At 45.6% G+C, this 25,070-nt stretch overlaps 1 protein-coding gene across 13 annotated transcripts in view; it reads right to left on the bottom strand.

The window, feature by feature from the left end:
- TBC1D1 (TBC1 domain family member 1) overlaps positions 1-25,070 on the bottom strand; it is a 219,571-nt gene that overhangs the window by 135,937 nt on the left and 58,564 nt on the right. For 5 of the 13 annotated variants that reach the window (XR_014811898.1, XM_084970781.1, XM_084970782.1 and 2 more), the window contains exon 1: positions 5,318-5,525. Coding sequence is in view for 6 of the 7 variants with exons in the window: in XM_084970781.1 (XP_084826907.1) it covers positions 5,318-5,347 (30 nt within the window). In the remaining variant the exon portion in view is untranslated. 13 annotated transcript variants of the gene reach the window in all.

Below are 25,070 nucleotides of genomic sequence, written 5' to 3'. Positions count from 1 at the left end.
TTTCTACCCCTGCTCTTCTCCCTTCTCAATTAATAAAATCAACCTGTTCCCAAATTATTGTCACTCTGAGCAGCTAGAGCTCCTGAAGCCCAGAGACAGGCTGCTGCCACTACTGGACAAAAATGCCCCACAGGAGCGCTGCTGAAGTCCTGGTCGGGGCTACACCAGCTTGGCTTAGCACATTTTTTTTAATTCAACGAGTGGTTTATCTATGACAAGTTCTTTCCTCTTCATTAAACTCAAACATGCACTAATTAAAAGTAATAGAAATCAAAATTCCCATTGTGGCACAGTGGGTTAAGAAACCAACTGCAGCAGCTTGGGTCACTGCAGAGGCGCAGGTTCAATTCCAACCTCGGGGGCTTGGGTTAAAGGATGCAGATTCAATCTCTGGCCCAGGAACAGCTATGTGCCACAAGTGTGACTACTGAAAAAAAAAAAAAAAAAAAAAAAAAAAAAGAGCCATAGTAAGTCTACAGGCAAAAAAAAAAAAGTTAATACATTAAAATTTTCCATCGCAAGTGAGGATGCCACCTCAGCGACAAACCAACATCAGACTGACTCCAGGCAAGACGGCAGAACTACCGCCTACATACTAGCTATAGTCAAAGTCACACTTTACAGGAAGGCTGCTGTGCGCTAGCAAACAGGAGAGCGAGGCCAACTGGTCAGAGGCACCCAAGGTGGGTTGATCCAGTCTGCAGGAAACCTCAGAGGAAAGTAAATAAGCCCAACGCCAGGACGCAACTGTGCCTGAAAGCTGTGGTTAGAAGCAGCTGAGCAAAGAACAAACCGTGCTTGTATTCAACACAGAAGAAGCAATCCGTGACTCGGGCATTTGCAGCAATCTCAGACACCATCTCAATCACTTCAGCATATAAAGAACAGGCAGCACTGCTACCTCCTGCCTGAACCACAGGAGCCTCCTAAGGGGTCCCCTCTGCCTCCTGGGTCTCACGCCCACAGCACCACAAGCAAAGCCCACCTGATGCCCTCGGTGGCCCTAGCCTGGCCCAGACACCCCTCCCCAACTTGGGGCCCAGGTCACTGCTTCGCCTGCCTTCTTCCCACTGCTCCACAGGCCCCCTGCCAGGCCTTGTTCCCTGCTGTTCTCTCTTTCCAGGACATCCTCTTACCACTCAAGTGAAATGCCACCTCCTTGCCAGCCAAGCCCCCAGTCACTCCCTAACCAACTGCCTCACTAACCTCCCTTCCTCACACTCACCACCATCTGCAATTATCTTGTTTTGTTTATCTGTTTGCGCCCTTTCCTTCTTTTTTTTTTTTTTTTTTTTTTTTTTTTTTGGTCTTTTTAGGGCTGCACTTGCGGCATATGGAATTTCCCAGGCTAAGGGTCGAATCAGAGCCATAGCTGCCGGCCTACACCACAGCCACAGCAACATCGGATCCTTAACCCACTGAGAGAGGCCAGGGATTGAACCCGCAACCTCATGGTTACCAGTCAGGTTCGTTACCGCTGAGCCACTATGGGAACGAACTCCCTGTTTGCTTCCTTTACTGTCTCTACTGCCAAGAATTTGAGCTCCATGAAAACAAGGACCTGGTCTCCCTGTTCACCACTCAGCTCCTCAAATAGTATCTGGACCACAGGAGGCGCTCAGCAACTATGTCTGTGTTGCACACATCTGTTAAATAACCTGTTGTGCGAATAACGCTATAAACCCATGGTTTAAGCTAGGCCAAAAAAGGAAAAACCTGATTTTACATAAAATATTAATTAGTGCTGGAGTACAAGTTTACAAAAGGATTCCTCCCCTAATGAATTTTTAAACATTTGCCTTACAATGCTTTAGAGTACACGCTTTTTAACAGATAAACCTTTTGTGCAAAATGAAGTCCTCCAGGGCATGAACAGTACCTGGTACACAGAAGGCACCTACAAAATACCCACTAAACACATACATAATCAAGCACAGGAAAACAGCTTGGCACAAGGCATGAGCTATATGAAACTGCACTTGGCTCTAAGGACACAGCAAATATAGCTACATTTAAGTCTGATTTTCCATTTCATCTGATAAACTGACACATATATTTAATATCCACCAATTAGAGACACTAGCAATAATCTTAGCCATCATTTTCAGGCAGGTGCAGATCCCAGTAAATTGAGAAAGTTACCTGGCAGTTCTGTTGCTGTTAGCCTTCACCAACAAGTATATGGAGGCACAGAAACAATCAACAGAAATACTCAAAACTGCCAGGCTGTTGGGAACATCTGCAGGTTTAGCATAAAAAAAAAAAATCACAAAGCTTGAGAAATTTGTTTTTATTTACACACTGTAACCTAGGTTAAAAACTCCAGTGTCCCCAGTGATGACTGATCAAGAAACCACAGCTCAGGGAGTTCCCATCGTGGCTCCGTGGTTGGCGAATCCCACTAGGAAACATGAGGTTGCGGATTCGATCCCTGCCCTTGCTCAGTGGGTTAAAAGATCCGGCGTTGCCGTGAGCTGTGGTGTGGGTCACAGACTCGGCTTGGATCCCGAGTTGCTATGGCTCTGGCGTAGGCTGGTGGCTACAGCTCTGATTAGACCCCTAGCCTGGGAACCTCCATATGCCGCAGGAGTGGCCCTAGAAATGGCAAAAAGACAACAACAACAACAAAAAAAAACAAAAGAAACCACAGCTCTATAAAACCTGGACCCATTTTCAATATAATATACACCTGCCTCAATGTTGCAGGGCATGCCTAACTTTAAAAAGTGTATTTTAATTTTTCTTTCAACAGATAATCTCTTTGAAATAAAATTCTTCCCTGTTTTGGCTTTTTTCTCACACCTTGAAGTTACTTACTCTATACATTCAATATAAACACCATCAATGCATCACCCAAGAAAAACAAATTCATGTTCAGGTAACCACCTACACCAAGTGACACACACTCCCCTTCTTAAGAGGTGTTGGGCTGCAGGTCAAAGCAGGACTTAGATGTGCAAGTATCTGTATGATCTGTGTGCTCATATGCATCCGTGTGTTCTTGAAGAGTCATTCTATAATATAAATGCGCTTTGGAAGTATCCACATTGTATCATCTGTGCCTCTTGTTTCTACTTTTAAAACATTTCCTAGTGTATAATGCAAAGTGTGCTAATGACTTGTCTTTTAAGTGAACACCAAAGAGGTTCCATAGCAAGCCACTCATAATCTATAACCCCAAGAAATGAATTTTCAAAGAGCAACTTCATATTTTAAAAGCTCTCACAGAATAACATTGTCTACAAAAATCAATTACAGGATGTAATTTACAATAGCACAATGCCTAGAAGAAATGAAGTATTTTTAAAAACTACTTTTTTTTTTTTTTTTTTGTCTTTTTGCCATTTCTTGGGCCGCTCCCGAGGCATGTGGAGGTTCCCGGGCTAGGGGTCCAATCAGAGCTGTAGCCACCGGCCTATGCCAGAGCCACAGCAACGCAGGATCTGAGCCGCGTCTGTGACCTACACCACAGCTCATGGCAACGCCGGATCCTTAACCCACTGAGCAAGGCCAGGGATCGAACCTGCAACCCCATGGTTCCTACTCGGATTCGTTAACCACTGTGCCACGACAGAAACTCCTAAAAAAACCACATTTTTAAAAATTACACCAAAGACTGATAATTTTGCTTCAAATGCATTTCATAGTTTCTGGTTGTTCTGCAGCTTAAACAGTTTTGAAATAAGATGATTCAGAATCTAGATCAAGTTATCAACATAATGTTCACTGACATGAGATTTTCAAAAGTACTGACAGTTGGAAAAAGCTGACAATCCTTGGAATAGTCCTTGATATTTTCTATTTTGAAATAAGGCTTGGGTCTGTTGTTTTCACTGTCTGTCACCTCTGTAGGCCAATGTAAACAAATTTCACCTCACTCCTATAGTGAAAAGCATCTTATTAAATATGTTTTGGAAAAGTAAATAAAACAGCACTAGCAGTAACTTTTAGATTTACTTCTTGATTTCGGAGTAAAACAACATAATGAATCTATTTTTTCTCCCTTTGACCTTACAGTATAACTGTATAACAATATAAAAGTAAACTCAAATCCTCAACCTAGAATGAGTAAGTAAAATACAAACAGGCCACATACCCCGACTCGCTTTTCAAACTACACAACATTTTTAAATTTTAACATTCTTTATTAAAAACAATTAGTTATCACTTCAAGCCAGAAAATCTGGGCATTATTAATTTTTCTTTAGAACAAAACTTGTTTGAAACTCACTTTACTACTAGCTATGTTTCAGGAAGTGAAGATTCTGGTGAAGATGGGAAGAGAGAATAGGATACAGTGCCTGTCTAATAACTCATGTTATCTGGTTTCTGTGTCTCCATTTTATTAGCACTTAAAAGATAAGCAAAGCCTTATTTGACTCATAAATAGGTATTTATAAAAATGTACTTTAACACTCTAAAAAGGCACTGCAGCATAACTAGAGATAGCACCACGTATTATTTGTAAAGGATCACAGAAGGGCTAACGGGTTCTCTCAACATGAACTAATTGCTCAACCAACCTGCCATGCCCCAAGACCGAGCCCTTGCGAAGCAGCTAGAAGAGGAGCCCCCGCTAGAAAGGCACCCTATTAACCCCTCCCGCCTGTAGAGGCTTCGTCATTCAAAACACACAAACACCTGGTACTGCAGGAGGGTATTACTCTATCACTGCCTTCTCAAACGGGTGGGAACTCAGAAATCCAGTCCAATCCCTTCGTTTTTGCAAGAGCGCAAGTGACCCGGACTTGTAACGCTTAGTGATTCTGAAGGCGCCAAGGTTCTGGGGAAAATAAAACTTTAAGGAAATAAAAAGTAAAGAATTTACATTTAAAATTCACATTCCCAAACCTGCCCTTGGAAACCGGGGAGTTAAAAACAAAAGACAGATACACTCTAAGCGCACCCAGTTCCGCCTCTCGGCATCCCCAGTGCACTGTCCCAGACAACCGGGCACAAACCCGTATCCAGGACGCCGACACGCTAGGTCCCGCCTCTGGGAAACAGCCCGCGGAGAACCCACGGCGCGCGGGGGGTTGCAGGGGCCTTACTCTGCCCACCTGTGAAATGGGCGTTACGCCGCCGGCCCGTTCGCCCCGCGGGGAAGAAAGGCTAATGAATGAGAACCACCAGGTGAACGCCGGGGCCGCTCTGGCCGCGATCTCCGGGCAGTCCCGCGGCCCCGCCGCGGTCAGATTCCCACCCCCGGCGCCGGCGCCCGCGGCTCTGGACCCCCACGGCCCGACGGTAACCAAAGCTCCCGGGCCGCCAGCTACCGTAACGGGCGCCGGCCCGACGCGGCCCCGACGCCGCCTACCTTGGCCACCCAGCTGAACAATGGTGACATCGCGGGCCGGGCGGCGGCTCGTGGCCCGCCGCTCCCGCTCACTCCCGCCGCCGGCCCGAGGGGCGGCGGGCAGCCGGGGGCGGGCTCACGGCGCGGCGAGGCCGGGGCATGGCTCCCCCCGCGGCGGCGGTGGCGGAGGCGACGGGCTCCTCCCCGCTCGTCACCGCTTGGAGAGGTCGCGCCCGCAGGGCTGCCGGGCCGAGAAAGGGAAGTGGGTGGGGAGAGCGGGGGCGGGGAGGGGGAGACGAAGGGAGGGGAGGGAGCACGGCCGGCCACGCCCCCGTCCCGCCCACCCCCACGCTCGGCTCGCGGCGGGAAGTGGGGACCCGAGGGGATCGCCCTCCTCTGGGATGCCCCGGGCTGCGGAGGGGAGGGGTCGTAAACCCTGAGGGCTAGCGACGCTGCTTTCGGGGCCAGCGGGGTCCCTTTCGCCCAACTTTCAGAAAACTAGTAATTCCTCTCAATGAGGTTTGATGAAAGCCCCAGAGTTGGAGCGAACACAAAGCCCGCCCAACTTTCCAGGGGTTACTACCCCCACCCCCATAGCGTTTCTTCCTAAACGCTCCAGATTGCTGGTAACAAAAGGGCTAGTGTTTCCCCAGCTCCTAATACCTTTATATAATCAAAGGTGGTTTGCTTAGAGAAAGAAAATTCAGCTGTTGAGACTAGAAAGCGGGCTTCAGTTCCTGCCAGCCAGGAGGTTTCAGCAACGTGAGAAATGTTGGTTTCATCAGTTTTCCTCTCTCCCAAGGCAAGATGATAAGCAGTGTAGTCAGTTTATAGCTACAAAGGTTAAGCTGAGTTTCCAACTCTGACGCCCAAGAGTTGCACATTGGAAAAAAAAAAGAAAAGGCCAAAGGTCACATTAATAGCCAGTGTGTAAATGTATGTGTCATGTTGAGCCACTTAGTTCCTAGCCACCCTAGCTCTAGAATTTTGCTTCTTTCCTTTTGTCATGTTAATTGTACCTTATCTTCATGACAGGCCAGTAGACATTTAATGATATTCTCCAATTGCCTGGCATCTGAGTTAGATGGGTATATTTGTTATCTACCGCTATGTAACAAGTCACTGCCAAACTAAGAAGTGGCCAATACGTTAGTGCCCTTCTTGGCACAGTGGTTAACAAATCCAACTAGGAACCATGAGGCTGCAGGTTCGATCCCTGGCCTTGCTCAGTGGGTTAAGGATCTGGCATTGCCATGAGCTGTAGTGTAGGGCACAGACGCGGCTCAGATCCCCCACTGCTGTCAGCGGCTACAGCTCAGACTAGACCGCTAGCCTGGGAACCTACATATGCAGCAGGAGTGGCCCTAGAAAAGGCAAAAAAAAAAAAAAAAGTTGCTAACAGCTCCTGTGGGTCAAAAATTCAGGAGCATCTTAGCCGGGTGCCTCTGATTCAGGGCTATTAGTCAGGGGCTGCTATTATCTCAAGACTTGGCTGAGACACAAGGATCCACTTTCGAGCTCACACACGTAGTTGTTTCCAGGATTCAGTCCCTTGCAAGCTGTTGGCCTTGGGGCCCCAGCCTCCTGCTGCAGCATGTGGCTCTCCCTATAGGGCTGCTCACAAAATGGCAGCTGAGGAGTTTAGGTCATGGCTCAGTGTTAATGAACCCGACTAGGATCCATAAGCATGTGGGTTTGATCCCTCGCCTTGCTCAGTAGGTTAAGGATCCGGTGTTGCCGTGAGCTGTGGTGTAGGTTGCAGACATGGCTTGGATCTGGTGTGGCTGTGGCTGTGGCGTAGGCCAGTAGCTGTAGCTCCAATTGGACCCCTAGCCTGGGAACCTCCATGTGCCGCAGGTGTGGCCCTAAAAAACAAACAAACAAACAAACAAAAATGGCAGCTGGGATCCCCCAGCATAAGTGATCCAAGAAAGAGTTCCTGTCCAAGAAGGAAGTCAGCTGTTCTCTAAACTAATCTCAGAAGTGACCTCCCAAGACTTCTGCTGCATTCCATTTGTTAATATCCAGGAAATAAGTCTGGTCTGTACTCAAGGGAAGGGGCATAAATACCAAGAGAGGACCATGGGGAAGGGAGAGGTGTCTTTTTTTTCCCTCCTCCCAGGTAGGATGCATGGGCACAAGATAAAGGATAAAGGCATGGTGAAAGTCAAGAGTGATATTCTAATAGAATCTACCTGGGTAATTGAAAAGGGCCTTCAGAGCATCTTAGGGAAGTGCTATTCTTTCCTTCTTTGCAGCCATTTAACCAAATCTTTCCCTGTTGCCCCATCACTTCCCCAAGCAAGTGGAAGAGATAGAGATTGAGAGCTCTGGGAAAGTGAGTGCCTTGGTGGCCCTTATAGCCTTTCTACTCAACATGCGGTCCATGGGCCAGCTGCCTCAGCATCACCTGGCAATTTGGTAGAAATGCGGACTCTCAAGCCCTGCCCGAATCCAGTCTTCCAGAGTCAGATCTTTCATTTTACCATGACTCTGCATGGCTGGGGTGCATCTAAAGTTTGAAATGCACTTAGGACATGAGATTCGTTGACATTGTCCTTAAAATAGTAACAGCCCTTGAGAGAACAGCTAAAACTGCCTTTCATCCTTATGACAGTAAGAACTAGCTCAGAAAACAAGAGACCTAGAGAGTTATGGGGAAGTGACATCATTTTGATGAGAGTGGATGGACAGCTAAGGACCAGGCAGGACAAGCTGGATGGATGACCATTGTCATCATACACCATCGCTCCAATCCGCAGCCTGAGCTCTACAGCAGTGCCCAGGACTGAGAAGCAACTCTGGGGAAAGGATGAGCGGAACCCAAAAGGGACTAAAGAAACCTGAATTATCTCCAACTGACTGAGATAATTTTTTGCTTCTTCGGCAGGAGGTAGGGAGGCAAAAAAGAGGAATTACATTAAATTTAGAATGAAAATTGCACTTCTTGCAAAAAAAAAAAAAAATTAAGTCAGACCAAATCCTGAATATAATAGTTACAAAGAAAAGTGTGCAGGCAGGAAATAGGCACATTCAGGCTTCATTGTTTAAAGCTGGATCCAATTTTCCATGTATATACACATCAGGGTGGAGTCTCCTGCAGATCCTGGTTTGAACTTGCCTAAGCCTTACATGCCTTTTAGACTCAGAAAGGTCTCTGTCTGCTCCAGTTCTGATCCAGGACTGGGCAGAATCACTCGTTTCTGGGGAAGGTAAGGACCTTTCCAATGTGTGGGCTTGACAGTAACGTGCCGGGCTCTAATACCCAATACACTAAGAAATATACATGAAAGTTCTTAATTCCCAGCCAGCATGTAGCTTGTTAACAGAAACTCTGTTATACTCTGGAAGTTCATTAAAGGGAAACTGTTAACATCAGACAATTTAACGGATCTCATATTGAAAATAATTTTTCTTAAAATACTGCATTTCCTCCCATCTGAAAAGTGTATGTTCCGAGAAATTGTATATTCCCTCAGGAAAGGAATATATGTAAAGAAAGGGGCATCAGTAATTTTTAATAGCTCCCCAGTGATTCTCTTTCAGCCAGAATTGAGAAGGCTTACAGATTGAACAATCACTGCTCCAAGCTGCTGATGCTCCCAGCCCTGACTCTCTATTGGAGCTACCTGTGATGCCAAGGCAGGTGGGTAACAGAGGAAGGAGGATGATTTGGCTGCTCTGTGGCAGGGTTGAATCCTCAAAGGGCAGGCAAGTCATATACACATGTGAAGAGGGCCAAGTGTGACACCATAAAGAATGAACTGTGGCATCTCGGAGAATGTGTGCTCAATTATTAAATCACTCCACTCCACCAAGACAAATGTGTGAGCCGGATGAATTCAGGAGGAGAGTCATCACTGGCGTCAACCTCTGGATTTACTTAAACCTTGGAGCAGTGTGTGTGTGTGTGTGTGTGTGTGTGTGTGTGTATGAGAGAGGGAGAGGGGGATTCTGGTTATTAGCCAGGATTGAGAACCACTCCCATAGTTCTCAATCCCTTATTTTAAAAAAAGATATGGTTGCTCTGGGTAGAGCAATAGGCTATCCAAATAGGCCTGCAGAGATCAACACAAGAAGGAGCTACAGAAAATCTGAGTCTACCATCTAAGTAACAGTAAAAGGAAGCTTTAATGTCTCACCATCTCAGGTTTCCTGAGACATTAAGGGACGACTAAAGGGGGCCGGGGGCCGGGGGGCCCAGGAACTGGAAGAGCTGCTCATCTACCAAACCTGACCATAACACCAATAAATCTGACTCTCCTGCCCTACTCTTTCTCCAGGTTCGTCCTTTGCGGAGGAGCAAGGGGCCAGGACAGCAAGACCTGAGCGTTCAAGGGGAGATGCCAAGAGGCTTCGCTCCACCAGCTCAAATGTGGGGGGTGGGGAAGCGGGAAGCACGTTAAAGCATGACTTCACTCTGTACCCTGTTCCTCGCACCACAAGACCCAGTTAAAAATAGAGCCATTGTAATCCCAGCGACAAGGAAACTCAACTTGATTTCAAGTGAATCCAAACCATTTGGTACTTGGCAGCTATGATTCTGACACCAGCTGCAATGTGTTTTGTTTCTTTTTATTCCCACATCACCCTAATCTTCTAGGACACCAACTGAGTGTCCTATAATTCACCTCAATTCTGACACTATCTACCTGAGATAGTGTCAGATCCACAGGTTAAGGGCTCAGTCCTACAAAACTGCCCCCCTACTCCCAACTTCAGACGCCAATCGCAAGTGCCAGTTGCCACCTGTGCTTCTTACCAACTAGCTATAGATTGGAGGTTCCACCAACCCCATCCTTGGGTTTGATTAATTTGCTAGAATGGCTCACAGAACTCAGGGAAATATTTTACTTACTAGATTACCAGTTTATTATAAAAGGATATAACCCAGGAAGAGCCAAATGAAAGAGATGCAGAGGGCAGGGTATGGGGAAAGGGGGCAGAGCTTCCATGCTCTTTCTGGGCACACCATTCTTTTCAAATCTGCATCTGTTTACCAACCAAGAAGCTCTTCCAACCCCATCCTTTTGGGTTTTATGGAGGCATCATTACATAGGCATGATCGATTACATCATTGGCCTTTGGCAACTGAACTCAATCTCCAGCCCCTTTCCCTTCTCCAGAGTTCAGGGGGTGGGACTGAAAGTTTCAACCTTCTAATCTCTAGGTTGGTTCCCTTAGCAACCAACCTCCCTCTTAAAGTGACCAAGCAGCTTTCCAAAAGTCACCTCATTACCATAATAAAAGACACCTTTATCGCTTTCCTTACAGGAAATTCCAAGGGTTTAAGGAGCTCTGCAACAGAAAGGGGGACAAAGACCAAATATATGTATTTCTTCTTGTAAATCATGATACAACTGATCATGATACAACTGATGAAGCATTTATTCGGTTTGCAAATATTCTTATTCATTAGCAGCTTTTGTGTAAAGCAACACCTGTCCTAGCAAGGAAGAGCAGAGGTGACCAAACTTGAAGCCTGCCCTGAAGAGGCAGCAGGAAGAGTGAAAACCTCCAAGGCTCCACGGAGTCCCAGAGGAACGAAAGATAACTTCCGGCTGCAAAGGAAGAATCAGCATCCAGGCTGGAAGACATCAGGACTTTTAAGATGGCGATGAGGGAACCAGCTTTCTGGGAAGCAGGACCAGCTAGCAGGACTGAAGGTATGGTGCTCATTTCTGGCAGTCAAGCCTTACTAGGGCAGATGGGAGAGAAATAGGAGCTCACACTGCGGAGAGAACATTTTAATAAATGGTAGTTTGCAGGTGCACAGGCACCCTGCACCAGCATAAAAGTTTGTTTCCAGAAAATATATTAGCTGAGGGTACTATCAAATTCTGAAAAGTCATAAAAAAAAAATCCCTATGAACTGAAAACATTACGTCCATGAAAAAAACTTGTTCATGAATGTTCACAGTAGCATTATTCTTAATGGCTAAATAACCCAAATATCTACCAGCTGATGAAGGGGTAGTGTACAACAGAATTTTATTTGGTCATAAAAAGTGATAAAATGTCAATGCAGGTTACAACATAAACGGATCTTGAAAACATTACAACTAAGTGAAAGAAGCCAGACACAAAAGACTATATATTGTATGATTCTACTTATAAGAAATAACCAAGATAGATAAATCCAAAGAGACAGAGTAGATCTGTTGTGATTTCTAGGGTTTGGGGGAAGGGAAAAATGGGGAGTGTCTACTAATGAGTATAGCGTTTCTTTTTGAAGTGTTGAAAATATTTTGGAATTAGATAGAGGTGATCAGTACCCAACTTTGTGAATAACATTAAGACCCCAGATTTCATGGCCTGTGAATTATATCTCAGTTTTAAAAATCCCTCTATGTGGTGATGGTTTAAGGGCCTTAGATAAAGTCTCTGAGCCTGTATAATAATGGAACCCACACTTCAAAGGGTTAGTTTCAGGATTAAATGGGATGCATATAAGCACTCAGCCTGAATTCTTACACAATCCTGAGTAGGTGCTCAGGAAATGTCAGCTGATGTTCGCTGGCTGTCGTAGTAGTAGTAGTAAGTAGTAGTGGTAGTAGAAGAAGAAGGAGGAGGAGGATTAGGAGGAGGAAGAGAAGGAGGAGGAGAGGAAGGAGAAGAGGGAGAGGGAGAAGGAGAAGGAGGAAGAGGAGAAGAAACTTCAGCTGTAGCAACAGTTGGTGGTGGTTACTGATGGGTATGTGTGATGGTCAATTTTAATGTGTTGCTGAGATATGCCCAGATAGCTGGTCAGCATTATTTCTGGGTGTGACCCAGGGTGTCTCTGAAAGAGATGAGCATTTGAATGGGTAGAGTAAGTAAAGAAGATCAAAAGAAGATCACCCTCCCCAAAGCTGGGTGGACATTATCCAAGACATTGAGGTCCGGAATAGAACCAAAGGTAGAGGAAGGGCAAATTCTCTCTCTCTCTCTCTCTCTCTCTCTCTCTCTCCTTCTCTCTCTCTCTCTCCCTCCCTCTCTCCTTGAGCTGAGACATCCATCGTCTCCTGTCCTCAGACATCACTGCCCTTGGTTCTCAAGCCTTTAGACTCTGACCAGGACTTACACCATCAGCACCCACCCCCACACCCCATTCTTAAACCTTCAGACTTTTTCTTTTCTTTTTTTTTAAATGGCTGTTCCTTGGCATATGGAAGTTCCCATCCCAGGGATGGAACCTGCTTCTCCACAGCAATCCTAGCTGCTGCAGTGAGATTCTTAACTCACTTGCCACAGTGGGAACTCCAAGCCCTCAGACTTGTACTGAACTACACCACTGGCTCTCCCTGTTCTCCAGCTCTCAGCCGGCAGATCGTGGGACTTCTCAGCCTCCATAAACACATAAGCCAATTCCTATAATAAATCTCCTCTTATATTTATATCTGTAATATGTCCCATTGGTTCTGTCTCTCTGGAGAGCCCTGACTAATACAGCATGACATGTTATAAACAAAGCAAGCAAGCCAAGGTGATGGGCTGGAGATCTCAAGTTCAGGGTGGGGTTTATAGACAAACAGTTGAGAGCAAAGAAGAAATTGTGTGTAGCCAAGACTAATTCTGGGTCGGGTCCCCCCCCCCACCATCTCTCAATATTTTCCCTCCCTCTTATGGGTTGTGGAGTCTAGCAGTACAACTGCACTCCTGGTGTTACTTTCACTGTCTAAGCCTTGGCGTGAATCAGCCAAGATTTGGCTGGTAAGTTCCTGTCATTCTGGGCAGAGGCTCGGGGTGCACAGGCATTGCCAGCCTCTCACACATTCAGATGGTTCAGATATCGCTCCCTAAAAAATGGACCCTGCTCGACCAGGCTGGTAATCTCGCTTTTCTCTTCCCCACACATCCCATCTATGCCTCTTGCTTTTTCTCAAGCACATACATGTACTCATACATTAAAAATGATGCCAGAGTTCCTGTCATGGCTCAGCGGTTAACAAACCTGTCTAGCATCCATGAGGACATGGGTTTGATCCTTGGCCTTGCTCTGCGGGTTAAGGATCCGGCGTTGATGTGAGCTGTGGTGTAGCTTGGATCCCACGCTGCTGTGGTGTAGGGCGGCAGCTGCAGCTCTGATTCGACCCCTAGCCTGGGAACTTCTATATGCCACAGGGGCAGCCCTCAAAAGACAAAGAAAATACTACAAATAAAAATGATGCCAAATTCAAAATGGAGTCTTTGGGTGGCAAGACTGAGTATCTGAAGACCAGCCTCAAAGCAAAGAATGCTCATTACGTTAGTGAGTACATGTAAAAAAGTACAAGGGAAGAGTGGAAGGATGTTTTGTGAAGACATTAGGAGATAGACACTAAGTTCAGGGGATTAGCTGAAGAACACTCTACTTTGACAGATCCGTGCCAACACTGAAATCAAGGTCTCTAAAATTTATGGTTACCAAAGGGGAAATGTTGCAGAGAGGGATAAATCAGGACACTGGGATTAACAGATACACACTACTACATACAAAATAGGTAATCTACAAGGACCTACCACAAAGCACAGGGAAATCTACTCAATACTCTGTAATAAGCTACATAGGAAAAGAAGCTAAAAAGGAATGGATATATGTATATGTATAACTGATTCACTTTGCTGCACACCTGAAACTAATACAACAGTGTAACTCAACAATACTCCAATAAAAAATTTTTTTTAAAAATTAAGGCCTTTGGAGTTCTTCTTGTGCCTCAGTGGTTAATGAGTCCAACTAAGAACCATGAAGTTGTGGGTTCAACCCCTGGCCTTGCTCAGTGGGTTAAGGATCCAGCATTGCCGTGAGCTGTGGTGTAGGTTGCAGATGTGGCTCAGATCCCGAGTTGCTGTGGCTCTGGCGTAGGCCAGCGGCTACAGCTCTGATTAGACCCCTAGCCTGGGAACCTCCATATGTCGCAAGTGCAGCCCTAGAAATGGCAAAAAGACCAAAAAAAGAAAAAAAAAATTAAGGCCTCTAATTTTATGCTTTGATTTTCTGCATCAAGTTGCAGTTTGTTAGCCAGAATAACAGCAAATAAATGTTTAATAGGAACATTTTTAATGTTCCAGCCACCTTCACTACATTGCAAAACTAAAAGCTGGCTGAAGCCCAGCTGGAAATCCGAAGACTCTGTAGTGTAAAAAGGGAGCCATTGAACTTGTAACTGTAGAGGGAACCAGGCAGTAACAAATTCTCCCAAGAATAAGTTTCACGATGCCATTTTCCTCTCTGCATTCAGCAATCTTATTCCAACAGAAATTTACTCTATGATAAATTTCTCTCTTCATTAGAAATACCAATCAATTCATTTAATGTGACACTTCAAAATTAGCTAAAATTAATATATTTCGCTATTAAATCTCTCTTCCCTTCTCAATGTTTTGTTTAATACGTTCAGTAACTATGTATACTGTTTGGCTGGTAAGACATCCCAAAAATAGCAACAGTGTTTTTCTATATTTAGCTCAGCCTATAAAGTTTAAGCAAATAATCTTCTTTCCAAAGTATTGCACACACATGTTTCTAATTCACGGAAAAACCCAGCGGCAATGAATTCATAAAGGAAAACACAGTGAAAATTTGGAGTTAAAAAATTTCTGATAGCCTCACCCTGTGTCATAACTAAACATAGATGCTCAGCTTTAAACTCAGACACTTTAATTATAATTTTTTTTTCTTTTTTCTTTTGGTTTTTAGGGCCTAACCTGCAGCATCTGAGGTTCCCAGGTAGGGGTCAAATCAGAGCTACAGCTGCTGGCCTACGCACAGCCACAGCAGCACCAGATCCGAGCCGTGTCTGCGAGCTACACCACTGCTCACGGCAATGCTAGATCCTTAACCCACTGAGCGAGGCCAGGGATCGAACCTACAACCTCATGGTTCCTAGTCAGATTCGTTTCCACTGTGCCACAATGGGAACTCCTAATTATAATTTCTAATAGAAGCATGAAAAACACCACTTTCACAGCACTAATTTCACCAAAAAAATAGCTTTTTTCCCCTGGAGTAAAGTTATATTTTTTCATAAACATGAGACTGAAAAACATCAGTTCTATTTCCTGGTCAAATCTATTAGTGAATAAAAATCAGACCAAAACTTCCTTTTCCCCTTCTTTCATAACAAATCATAATTTCCTTTTTCCCTCAAAAAACAGGTGGTTTAGTTTACCTTTGGTTAATTTCCCACTTCTAAAACAATTTTTGTTCATTTTCATCTATTTAAATGTGTCATATTTCAGTCCAACAACCACACTCCTTGTCATTTACCCAACTTAGGTGAAAACTTATGTCCTCCCAAAACCCTGCACACTGATATTTATAGAAGCTTTATTCATAATTACCAAAACCTGGAAGAAATCAAGATGTCCTTTAGTGGGTGATTGGATAAATCAACAGTGGTATAACCAGACAATGCAGTATTACTCAGTGCCGAAAGGAAATGAGTAACCAAGCCATGAAAAGACATGGAGGAATCTTAAACGCACATTGCTAAGTGAAGGAAGCCAGTATGAAAAGGCTGCATACCCTATGACTCCAACTACAGGCAGCACTCTAGAAGAGGCACAAGTGTGGAGACAGTAGAAAGATCAGTGGTTGCCAGGGGTGACAGGTGGGAGAGGAAGGATGACAAGACAGAGCACCAGAGTTGCCGTTGTGGCGCATTGGGAACGAATCCGACTAGGAACCGTGAGGTTGCGGGTTCAATCCCTGGCCTCACTCAGAGAGCTGAGAGCTGTGGTGTAGGTCGCAGACGCGGCTTGGATCTGGTGTTGATGTGGCTGTAGTGTAGGCTGGCAGCTATAGCTCCAATTCAACCCCTAGCCTGGGAACCTCCATAAGTGGCAGGTACAGCCCTAAAAAGCAAAAAAAAAAAAAAAAAAAAAAGCAGAGAGGATTTTTAGGGCAGTGAAAACACTTTGAATGATACCATAATGATGGATGTATGTCCTTGTACATTTGTCCAAACCAATAGCATATAAACTATGGACTTCAGGTGATAATGATGTGGTGTGAAGGTTCGTCAACAAATGCACCATTATGTTGGGAGGTGTTGATAATGTGGGAGGCTGTACCTGGGGGGTGGGAGTGGGGTGCAGGAGGTACATGAGAAATGCTTCCTGCTCAATTTTGCTGGGAACCTAAAAACGCTCTTAAAAAAACTCTTGGAAAAATCATCAGGTTTTAGACATCTCTGAAACTCCATCAATGTTCTATTTTGTGTGTGCTTCAGTATTTTGGATCAGAGCTGCACAGCAAGCACCCAGAAAGAGGAAGCATAACTCTTCTGTGTTGGATACCTGTGCCTGGTACAGAACGATGCACCTCTGCCTAGTCACGCAATGCAATCTGTATCTGTGTCCTCGCTATAGCTTGAGACTCTTACAAAAGGTCCACCAAGCCAGGTACACTTGCACCTTATCAGGAGTGTGCCTGGATGCTAAGATCCTCGTGCTGTATTCTTAGGGGCACGTCCCTCTAAAAACTTTAAGACAAGGTCTCTCTGGGTTCACCACTTCGCAAAGGAATGCACAGGTTACAAAATAAACCATCAACTGCATCCTGGTCTTTATACAGAGCTGGAGAAGGTATATAACTCACGATGGCTTTGACAAGACATGCAAGGGCTGAGAAGATGCAAGAAGACAGAAATGGCTTCTCTTTTCCATTTGTGCTGGAATCAAATGTTTTTAAGTGGGGAAGCCTGAAACACAGCTCTCCTCATCTGGAGATTTTCAAACATGGTAGAGGTTACGCTCTGGCGAGAGGTGAAAGAAGATAAATTCAACCCTCAGATGAGGGTCAGGATCCATCTCAATTGTTTAGATTGGTTTGCACGCACCCCCTTGGGGCCTCCTCCTCTTAGAGGACAGACGGGGGCATCCAGGTGTGCACGGCTAGTTTCTGCCTGCCCACAACTGGCTCTGTGACCTCAGGCAGCTCGTGTTGCATCTCTGGACCTGTTTCTATCTTGTAAATTTTGTCAGATAGACCCATGATCTCCCAGGTTCCTTCCAACCTTCTCTCGGGAATGCTATGGAATACATGCTAATTTAAATGCCCGTGATGGGTTTGTGCCTGGCAGCCTTAGCTCAGGGTCAAGGTAGAACGGAAACATACCTGCTCACCAATCTCAAGGTCAAAATGCCACAAAGGTGCCAACTTGGAACTTTTCCAACCTACAGTTGGATTCTTTTTTTTTTTTTTTTTCCTTTTTTTTTTTTTTGTCTTTTGTCTTTTGTTGTTGTTGTTGTTGCTATTTCTTGGGCCGCTCCCGCGGCATATGGAGGTTCCCAGGCTAGGGGTCCAATCGGAGCTGTAGCCACCGGCCTACGCCAGAGCCACAGCAATGCGGGATCCGAGCCGCATCTGCAACCTACACCACAGCTCACAGCAACGCCGGATCATTAACCCACTGAGCAAGGGCAGGGACCGAACCCGCAACCTCATGGTTCCTAGTCGGATTCGTTAACCACTGCACCACGACGGGAACTCCTACAGTTGGATTCTTAACTCAGGGGAGAGGATGACAAGAGTGGCGGGGGTCACTGTCTGAGGCAGCCCTTCTCCAAGATCGAGGGTCAGGAAGGACCAACATCCACTGAACACTTATTACATGCCAAGTGTTTTCATATATCATCTCATTCACCCTTACATCTCCAAAGCCATAGGGGCTGGGCCTTCCGGAGCCTTTGGGGGTCAGACCCCTGCCCTACAAAGCTGCAGGGGCAGGACCTCTGTCCCAGTGTGTCCAGAAGGTGGGACCTGTACCCCAGTGGGCCTGGAGGGCAGAGAATCAAGCCAAAGACAATAATTCTAAAGCCTTAAGATCTCATGGAGGATAAGCAATGAGGTCCTCCTGCACAGCACAGGGAACTATATCCAGTCTGCTGGGATAGAACATGATGGAAGATAATACGAGAAAAAGAATGTGCATATGTGTGTGTGTGTATATATATATATATATATATATATATATATGACTGGGTCACTATGCTGTACAGCAGAAATTGGCACAATACTGTAAATCAACTATAATTTTTTAAAGTGTATATATCAAAAGTTTTCTTTAATTCTAATTGGCTTACAATGATCTGTCGATTTCTGCTGTACAGCAAAGTGATCCAGTTACTCATTCACACACAGTCTTTTTTTCACATGATCCCCCATCATGTTGCGTTACAAGTGATTAGACAGAGTTCCCTGTGCTACTCAGCAGGATCTCGTTGCTTATCCACTCCAAATGCAATATATATACAGGATCTCATGAAGTTTGCTTTGTCGTTTGGACTGACTTGGGACCTATCATCCTTTCATCTCTCTGATTTCTCCCTTTGAAATAAGAATGTCTTTTCTATGCCTGCCCCACTATTACACATATAACTCATTTGCATTCAAAGGTTCAAAGCTGGAGAGAAATTTGCCTCAGGATGAACCACATCTTGTGTCTCACCCATACCTGATTCAGGTAATATTTAGATGAGACTTTGGATTTTGAATTGATGGTGGGATACAATAAATGCATTTTGCATGTGAGAAAGACATGAATGGGGGGAAGACATGGATGTCCTCCCCAAAGTTCCAATGTTGAACCCCCAGGGCCTCTGGGGGTGTGATTAGGTCATGAAAGTGAGGCCCTCGTGAGTGGAATTAGTGCCCTTATAAAAGTGACCCCAGAGAGAACTTTCATTCCTTCCACCATGTGAGGTTACAGCAAAAAGACAGCCGTCCATGAACTAGGACTCCCGCTCCCAACAGACACCAAATCTGTCAGCACCTTGATCTGGGACTTGCCAGCCTCCAGACTGTGAGAGAGAAATTTCTGTTGTTTATAAGCCATGCTGTCTGTGGTATTTTGGGTACAGCAGCCTGAATCGGACTCTGATGAGTACGAGTAATAGTAACAGAATATAATGTGTGTTGCGTGCTTACTGTTTACTGGGTGCTGCTCACACCAGCAAACCTTTGAATTGTGCCCATACTGGATCAGGCATTGTTTTAAGTGTTTTCCACGCATGAGCTCGGGACTGGGATCATGCTCTTTCGGATGGGGGAAGTGAAGGGACAGAACCAGGCTTCGGGTTCAAGCACTATGTCAACCTGACCACTCTACTACCCCAATTATTGTCTCAAAACTCTGCTGCAAGCTGTTATGTATTGTTCTGCAAATAAAGAAGCAGAGGTTGAGCAAACAAAATCAGTCATTTCACCCAAAGTCTTACCTGGGTAGAGCTGAGGCTCTCCCTGCAATGTCAAGAAAACCAAGGTCCTAAGTGCCCTCCCCATGGGGCTTCGTGAGCTAAGACTTCAGGGATCTGGTCTGGCCAAGAGATGGTCTTAAGACAGACACCAGCAGATTGCAGCCAACAGCAGGCTTTGGGAGGGCAGAAGTTCTGCCTCTCTTGTGGAGCCAGGGGCTGGGCCAATGCCAGCTAGACTAGATGGAGGTGAGCTTGAAAGGGCAGCAAATTGCATTGAATCAACAAGTGCATGAGAGACGGAGGGAAGGAAAGGAAGCCAGTTCTCTGAGTAGGAGTCAGCAGGGCGCTTCTCAAGGGGACCTCGGGGCCAGGGGCAAGTAAGAAGGAAGTGAGGCTGAGAGCAGGCTCCCCAGGGAGGCCACCTGGGGGCTGGCAAGCCAGACCCAACCAGAGCCCAGGACAAAGCAGGGGCTGGGCTGATGGATGGCAGGGGAGGCAGGTGCAGTAGTCCTCCCTGTCAAAAGTTGGCCTGGCTGATGGACAGGGACCCCTGATCTCCCAGTGCCCAGGAAATTCAGCAGGGTGGGGTATGGGCCCTGCATAGGTTAATGAGAACCTAGTCTTGGATTGGATGTGTCAGTGGATCTAGGACCAGGTTTCTTTATGTGACAAATGTCACCTTGTCCTTCCTCTCCAAGGGCCACTGCAGGCCAAATCCAAGAAAAAGACACAGGGCTCTTCTGGGCCAACAAATGCTGCTTTACAGTTTCAATCCAGCAAGCAGTGATTTCAGGTACCCAACTCTTGTGCTTATCAATGGAAGCCACTGAAGTATCCATTCATTCCTGCAGTCATTGATAAATATCTGTTGTGCATGTCTGCACACCAGTCCCTGGAGATGGTACAGTAAACAAGCCACCTGCCCCCAGAGGAACATCATGGGGTCTAGGGGGCCCGTACAGTAAGTAAACAGGAAACTGCACGACTAAGTGAGAAGTGCTGCTGGAAGGAAAAAAGAGGGTGCTCAGAAAGTGTGCAGAAAAGGCCTTTAACCCTCTAAGAGGGCCTGCAACGAGTAAGGCTGAAGGGTTTAAAGACACACCTAAGGCCAAGTAGAAATTAGCCACTGGAGAGTAAATGACAAGCAAGATTATCCCTAATCTCTAAAGGAGTAGAATCTGATACTGAACCTTTTATTACATAACGACACCCTTATTTTCTAAGGTGTGTTTTTGAATTATAAAATATTTTTTTAAAAAAAGGAGTTCCTGTCATGGCTCAGTGGTTAACAAATCCGACCAGGAACCATGAGGTTGCAGGTTCGATCTCTGGCCTTGCTCAGCGGGTTAAGGATCCGGCCCTAGAAAAAGGCAAAAGACAAAAAAAAAAAAAAAAGAATCTGAATGCAGCAGCTTGGCCCAGGGGCCCAGTGGCCTAAAGGCTCCCGAGGTGCAGCAGCTGCAGCATAGGTCACAGGTACAGCTTGGATTCAATCCCTGGCCTGGGAACTTGCCTATGCACAGGTGTGCCCATAAAAATTTTTTTTTTGCACAGATATACCTATGTGTATTTTTTTAAGAAGAAAAATATTACAAGAATAACCACCACGCTGCACTGGGTGTATTGCTCCCCCCTGCCCTGTTTTATATATTAACCCCATAAGTGTCAATCCGCAAACAATATAAAGAAGGATTTTGTGCTTAACATTTTTTTTCCTACTTGGTATCATAGTGTATATATTCTTTCAGAAGTTGCTTTTTTTAATATTCAACACTGTGATATTTTAACTGCTGAATAGTATTCAATTATCTTAAGATTACCGCACAATTTAATCATCTCTTTCCTTTTTGATGGATAGTTAGATTTTTACCAATTTTTTTCTTTTTACCATAGCAGCAACACCCCTGTATTTGTCTCCTGTGCACATGTCCACAACATATGCCTAGAAAGGGAATTGCTGGGATAGGTGTGTTTATATCTGCAGCTGTGCCACATATGGCCACATTCTGCTGCCGAAACCCTGAGCCAATTTATACTCCTCCTGCACGCTTATGCTCCTCTTTCCTCACATCCTCACCAATCCTGAGGTTAGCAAGCTCTTGAATTTTGTCAACCTGATGAGTGTGATATGTTATTATTTTCTCACTTTAATCTGCCTTTCCCTGGTTGCCAGTGAGATGTCCGGCTTTTCATATGTCAAATGGCCATTCAGTTTCCTCCTCCGTAAACTGCCTGTTCACATTGTCAGGCCATTTTTCTTTTCTTTTTTTTTTCCCTTCTATTTGCTTCTTAAGGTCGAACCCGGGGCATACGGAGGTTCCCAAGGTAGGGGTCTAATCAGAGCTGTAGCTGCCAGCCTACGCCACAGCCTATGCCACGCAGGATCCGAGCCTCATCTGTGACCCACACCACAGCTCACAGCAACGCCAGATCCTCAACCTACTGAGCAAGGCCAGGGATCGAACCTGCGTCGTCCTGGATGCCAGTCAGATTGGTTCACCACTGAACCACGATGGGAGCTCCTCTCAGGCTATTTTTCTACTGGGTTGTGCATTTTTTTTTTTAAGTTGGTTTGTAGAAATTCACTAGAATTTTTTCTCCCAGAGTTCCCATCGTGGAGCATTGGGAACAAATCCAACTAGGAACCATGAGGTTGCAGGTTTGAGCCCTGGCCTTGCTCAGTGGGTTAAGGATCCGGCATTGCCATGAGCTGTGGTGTTGATCACAGATGTGGCTCGGATCTGGCGTTGCTGTGGCTCTGGAGTAGGCCGGCGGCTACAGCTCCGATTCGACCTCTAGCCTGGGAACCTCCATATGCCGCAGGTACGGCCCTAAAAAGGACAAAAGACAAAAGACCAAAAAAAAAGCTTTCCCCTGATCTAGAAAATTCACTAAACCCTGGAATTCACCAACCCCAGAGCAGCTCCTCAAGCCTCACAGGTGATCGAGACTGACATCAGACACCTACCAGAATCCAGGGCGTAGGCATAAAGCTGCTTTAAGTTATAAGACATTAGAAGCAAGATGAGAATTCATGAATATTATTTAAGCATGCAGACATTCTAAGATAATCAGTCAGTCCAATCAATGTCAGTCCGAGCTGCAAATGTGTTTCCTAATCTTCAGCACATCAATCTCTCTCGATTATCGCCTTTGGCTTCCAGGACCTCCTCAAGGCTTCTATTTGGTTCGTGCGAGACCAGAGACGTCGTGGGAAGCTCTTGACCTGACCCTGGCCTTTTCTCCTTTCTCCTTTGCTATTTCCTGTCTCCTGATTTCTCTGCTGGAGCCAAGCTTGTGCACACATCCTTCAAAGCAGGAGGCTCAGTAAGGAAGCAGCGTAGGAATGGCACAGCTTGGGGAGAGTTAGAAGGAATATGATCCACTTTATTTTTTTATTTTTTATTTTTTTTGTCTTTTTGCTATTTCTTGGGCCGCTCCCATGGCATATGGAGGTTCCCAGGCTAGGGGTCTAATTGGAGCTGTAGCCACTGGCCTACGCCAGAGCCACAGCAACGCGGGATCCGAGCCGCGTCTGCAACCTACACCACAGCTCACGGCAACGCCGGATCGTTAACCCACTGAGCAAGGGCAGGGACCGAACCCGCAACCTCATGGTTCCTAGTCGGATTCGTTAACCACTGCGCCATGACGGGAACTCCTGATCCACTTTATATTTAAGTAGAATGTTAATTATAGCAGAAATCATTGTTGTAGTAGCTAACTTAGGTGCCCAGAGCATGATCTGGGAGCCACACGACCTCGTGCAAAGAGGGCGGGCCAAGGTCAGACAGAGCTGGGTGGAGTGTCAGCTTATAGCTTACTGCAAGCCTGGAGACCTGGGCGAGTTTATTTAACATCCAAGCCCTATTTCCACAATCATAAAATAGAGGTAACGCCCATCCTTCAGGCATTTGAAATGCTCAAAAGCACTTCGGTAAAGTGGAGGGCAACCAATAAAAAAAACCAGCAGCATTTTTAGCATTTCCTAATTTATAATGTACTTTTGCATACATGGTTTCACTTCTTAGTAACCTTCAGTAAGTCCGAGTCTTCCATTTTTGACTCAAGTACCACCCCAATGTTCTTCCAACTGAAAGGTGCCAAATATTTTTCACCCTGACTTCTCTCTCTTGCCAACTCTGATCTGTTGGGAGAAGAAGTCTAGCACTTAGTGGTGACAGAGTCACAGGCCCTGTCTGGGCTTGGCGGTGTCGTCACAGGTGATGAGGTCTGCTGTGGGTACCACTTACTGGAGTGTGGTAATGACCACATCCATTTGCCAACCCGCCTCCAGCCTCTTGATTCACAGCAGCAAAGGGTCACTTCTGTTTCTAAGGGCTGGAGAGAAGTTGAGGGCAGTGTTGCAGGGAGTTCTTTCAGTTCAGTATGTTTGTCCTCCAGTGCATTCCAGGAATCTCTGACTCATTGCCACATGTGTGTCTGCATTTGAGTCCATTTGCAAAAATACACCTATTTCTTTGCATAAGACCCATCTCAAAAATGAAAGGCCATTCAAAGATATTAATAGAACTCTTACTTGTAACAGGAGACAGCTAGCTAGGAGGTGAGAGCCATGAACTGGGCCTGGTGTATTAAGTGATTAATTAATTAATTTTTAATTTTTAGGGTCGCACCTGCAGCATATGGAGGTTCCCATGCTAGGGGTCGAATCGGAGCTGTAGCTGCTGGTCTACGCCACAGCCACAGCAACGCGGGATCTGAAGCACGTTTGTAACCTACACCACAGCTCAACACAATGCTGGATCCTTAACCCACTGAGCGAAGACAGGGATCGAACCCAGGTCCTCATGGATACTAGTCCCGGGTTTGTTACTGCTGAGCTACAATGGGAATCGCATCATTTTTAAAAAATGAAAAACTTTGAAATTGTTCTCTGAATTGGAGCAGAAATAAAGTAAAAGATGTAGTTAGTATAAGTGTCCTAAAAAAAAGGGATAGATGGAGTTCCTGCCTTGGCGCAATGGAAACGAATCTGACTAGGAACCATGAGGTTGTGGGTTCAATCCCTGATCTCGCTCAGTGGGTTAAGGATCTGGCACTGCCATCAGCTGCGGTGTAGGTCTCAGACGCAGCTCAGATCCTGTGTGACTCTGGCTGTGGTGTAGGCCGGCAGCTGCAGCTCCGATTTGAACCCTATCCTGGGAACCTCCATATGCCACAAGTGCAGCCCTAAAAAGCCAAAAAAAAAAAAAAAGGATAGACTGGTGAGGTCTAGAGTTGTGAAAGCAAATCCAATCCTAAGAGCTTTCTGGAGGAGGTGGTACTGGAGTTAGGAGAAATGGAATCAGTGCTTTTCTTAAGTAAAAGAAGAAAAAAACTCTCCAGGTAAAAGAAAGAGCAATGAGCAAAAAAAGAGAGACTTGGTGACTCCAAAGAGCTTGGTGACTCCAAAAATCCACACTCCTATTTTGTTGGAGAAGAGCATACACAATCTTGGAATCAGAGGGAAAAGTCTGAAAAATCATCTGAGACCAGATGTGCAAGACCCCAGGCTGCCAAGCTGAGGAGTTTGGCATTTCTTGGAGTGGGGGGTGGGGGAGTGGGCATTTCTTGCCAGAAAGGTCTGGCGATAAAATGGCCTCATCAG

Source organism: Sus scrofa, chromosome 8 (genome assembly GCF_054392235.1).
Source record: "Sus scrofa isolate SSC_HxYL_T2T_F1_AM1 chromosome 8, Sscrofa_HxYL_maternal_Yorkshire_Landrace_v2.0, whole genome shotgun sequence".
In the NCBI taxonomy this organism is placed as follows: domain Eukaryota; kingdom Metazoa; phylum Chordata; class Mammalia; order Artiodactyla; family Suidae; genus Sus; species Sus scrofa.
Note: the sequence above shows the minus strand (reverse complement) of the source record. Positions and strands in the feature narration are given on the sequence as shown.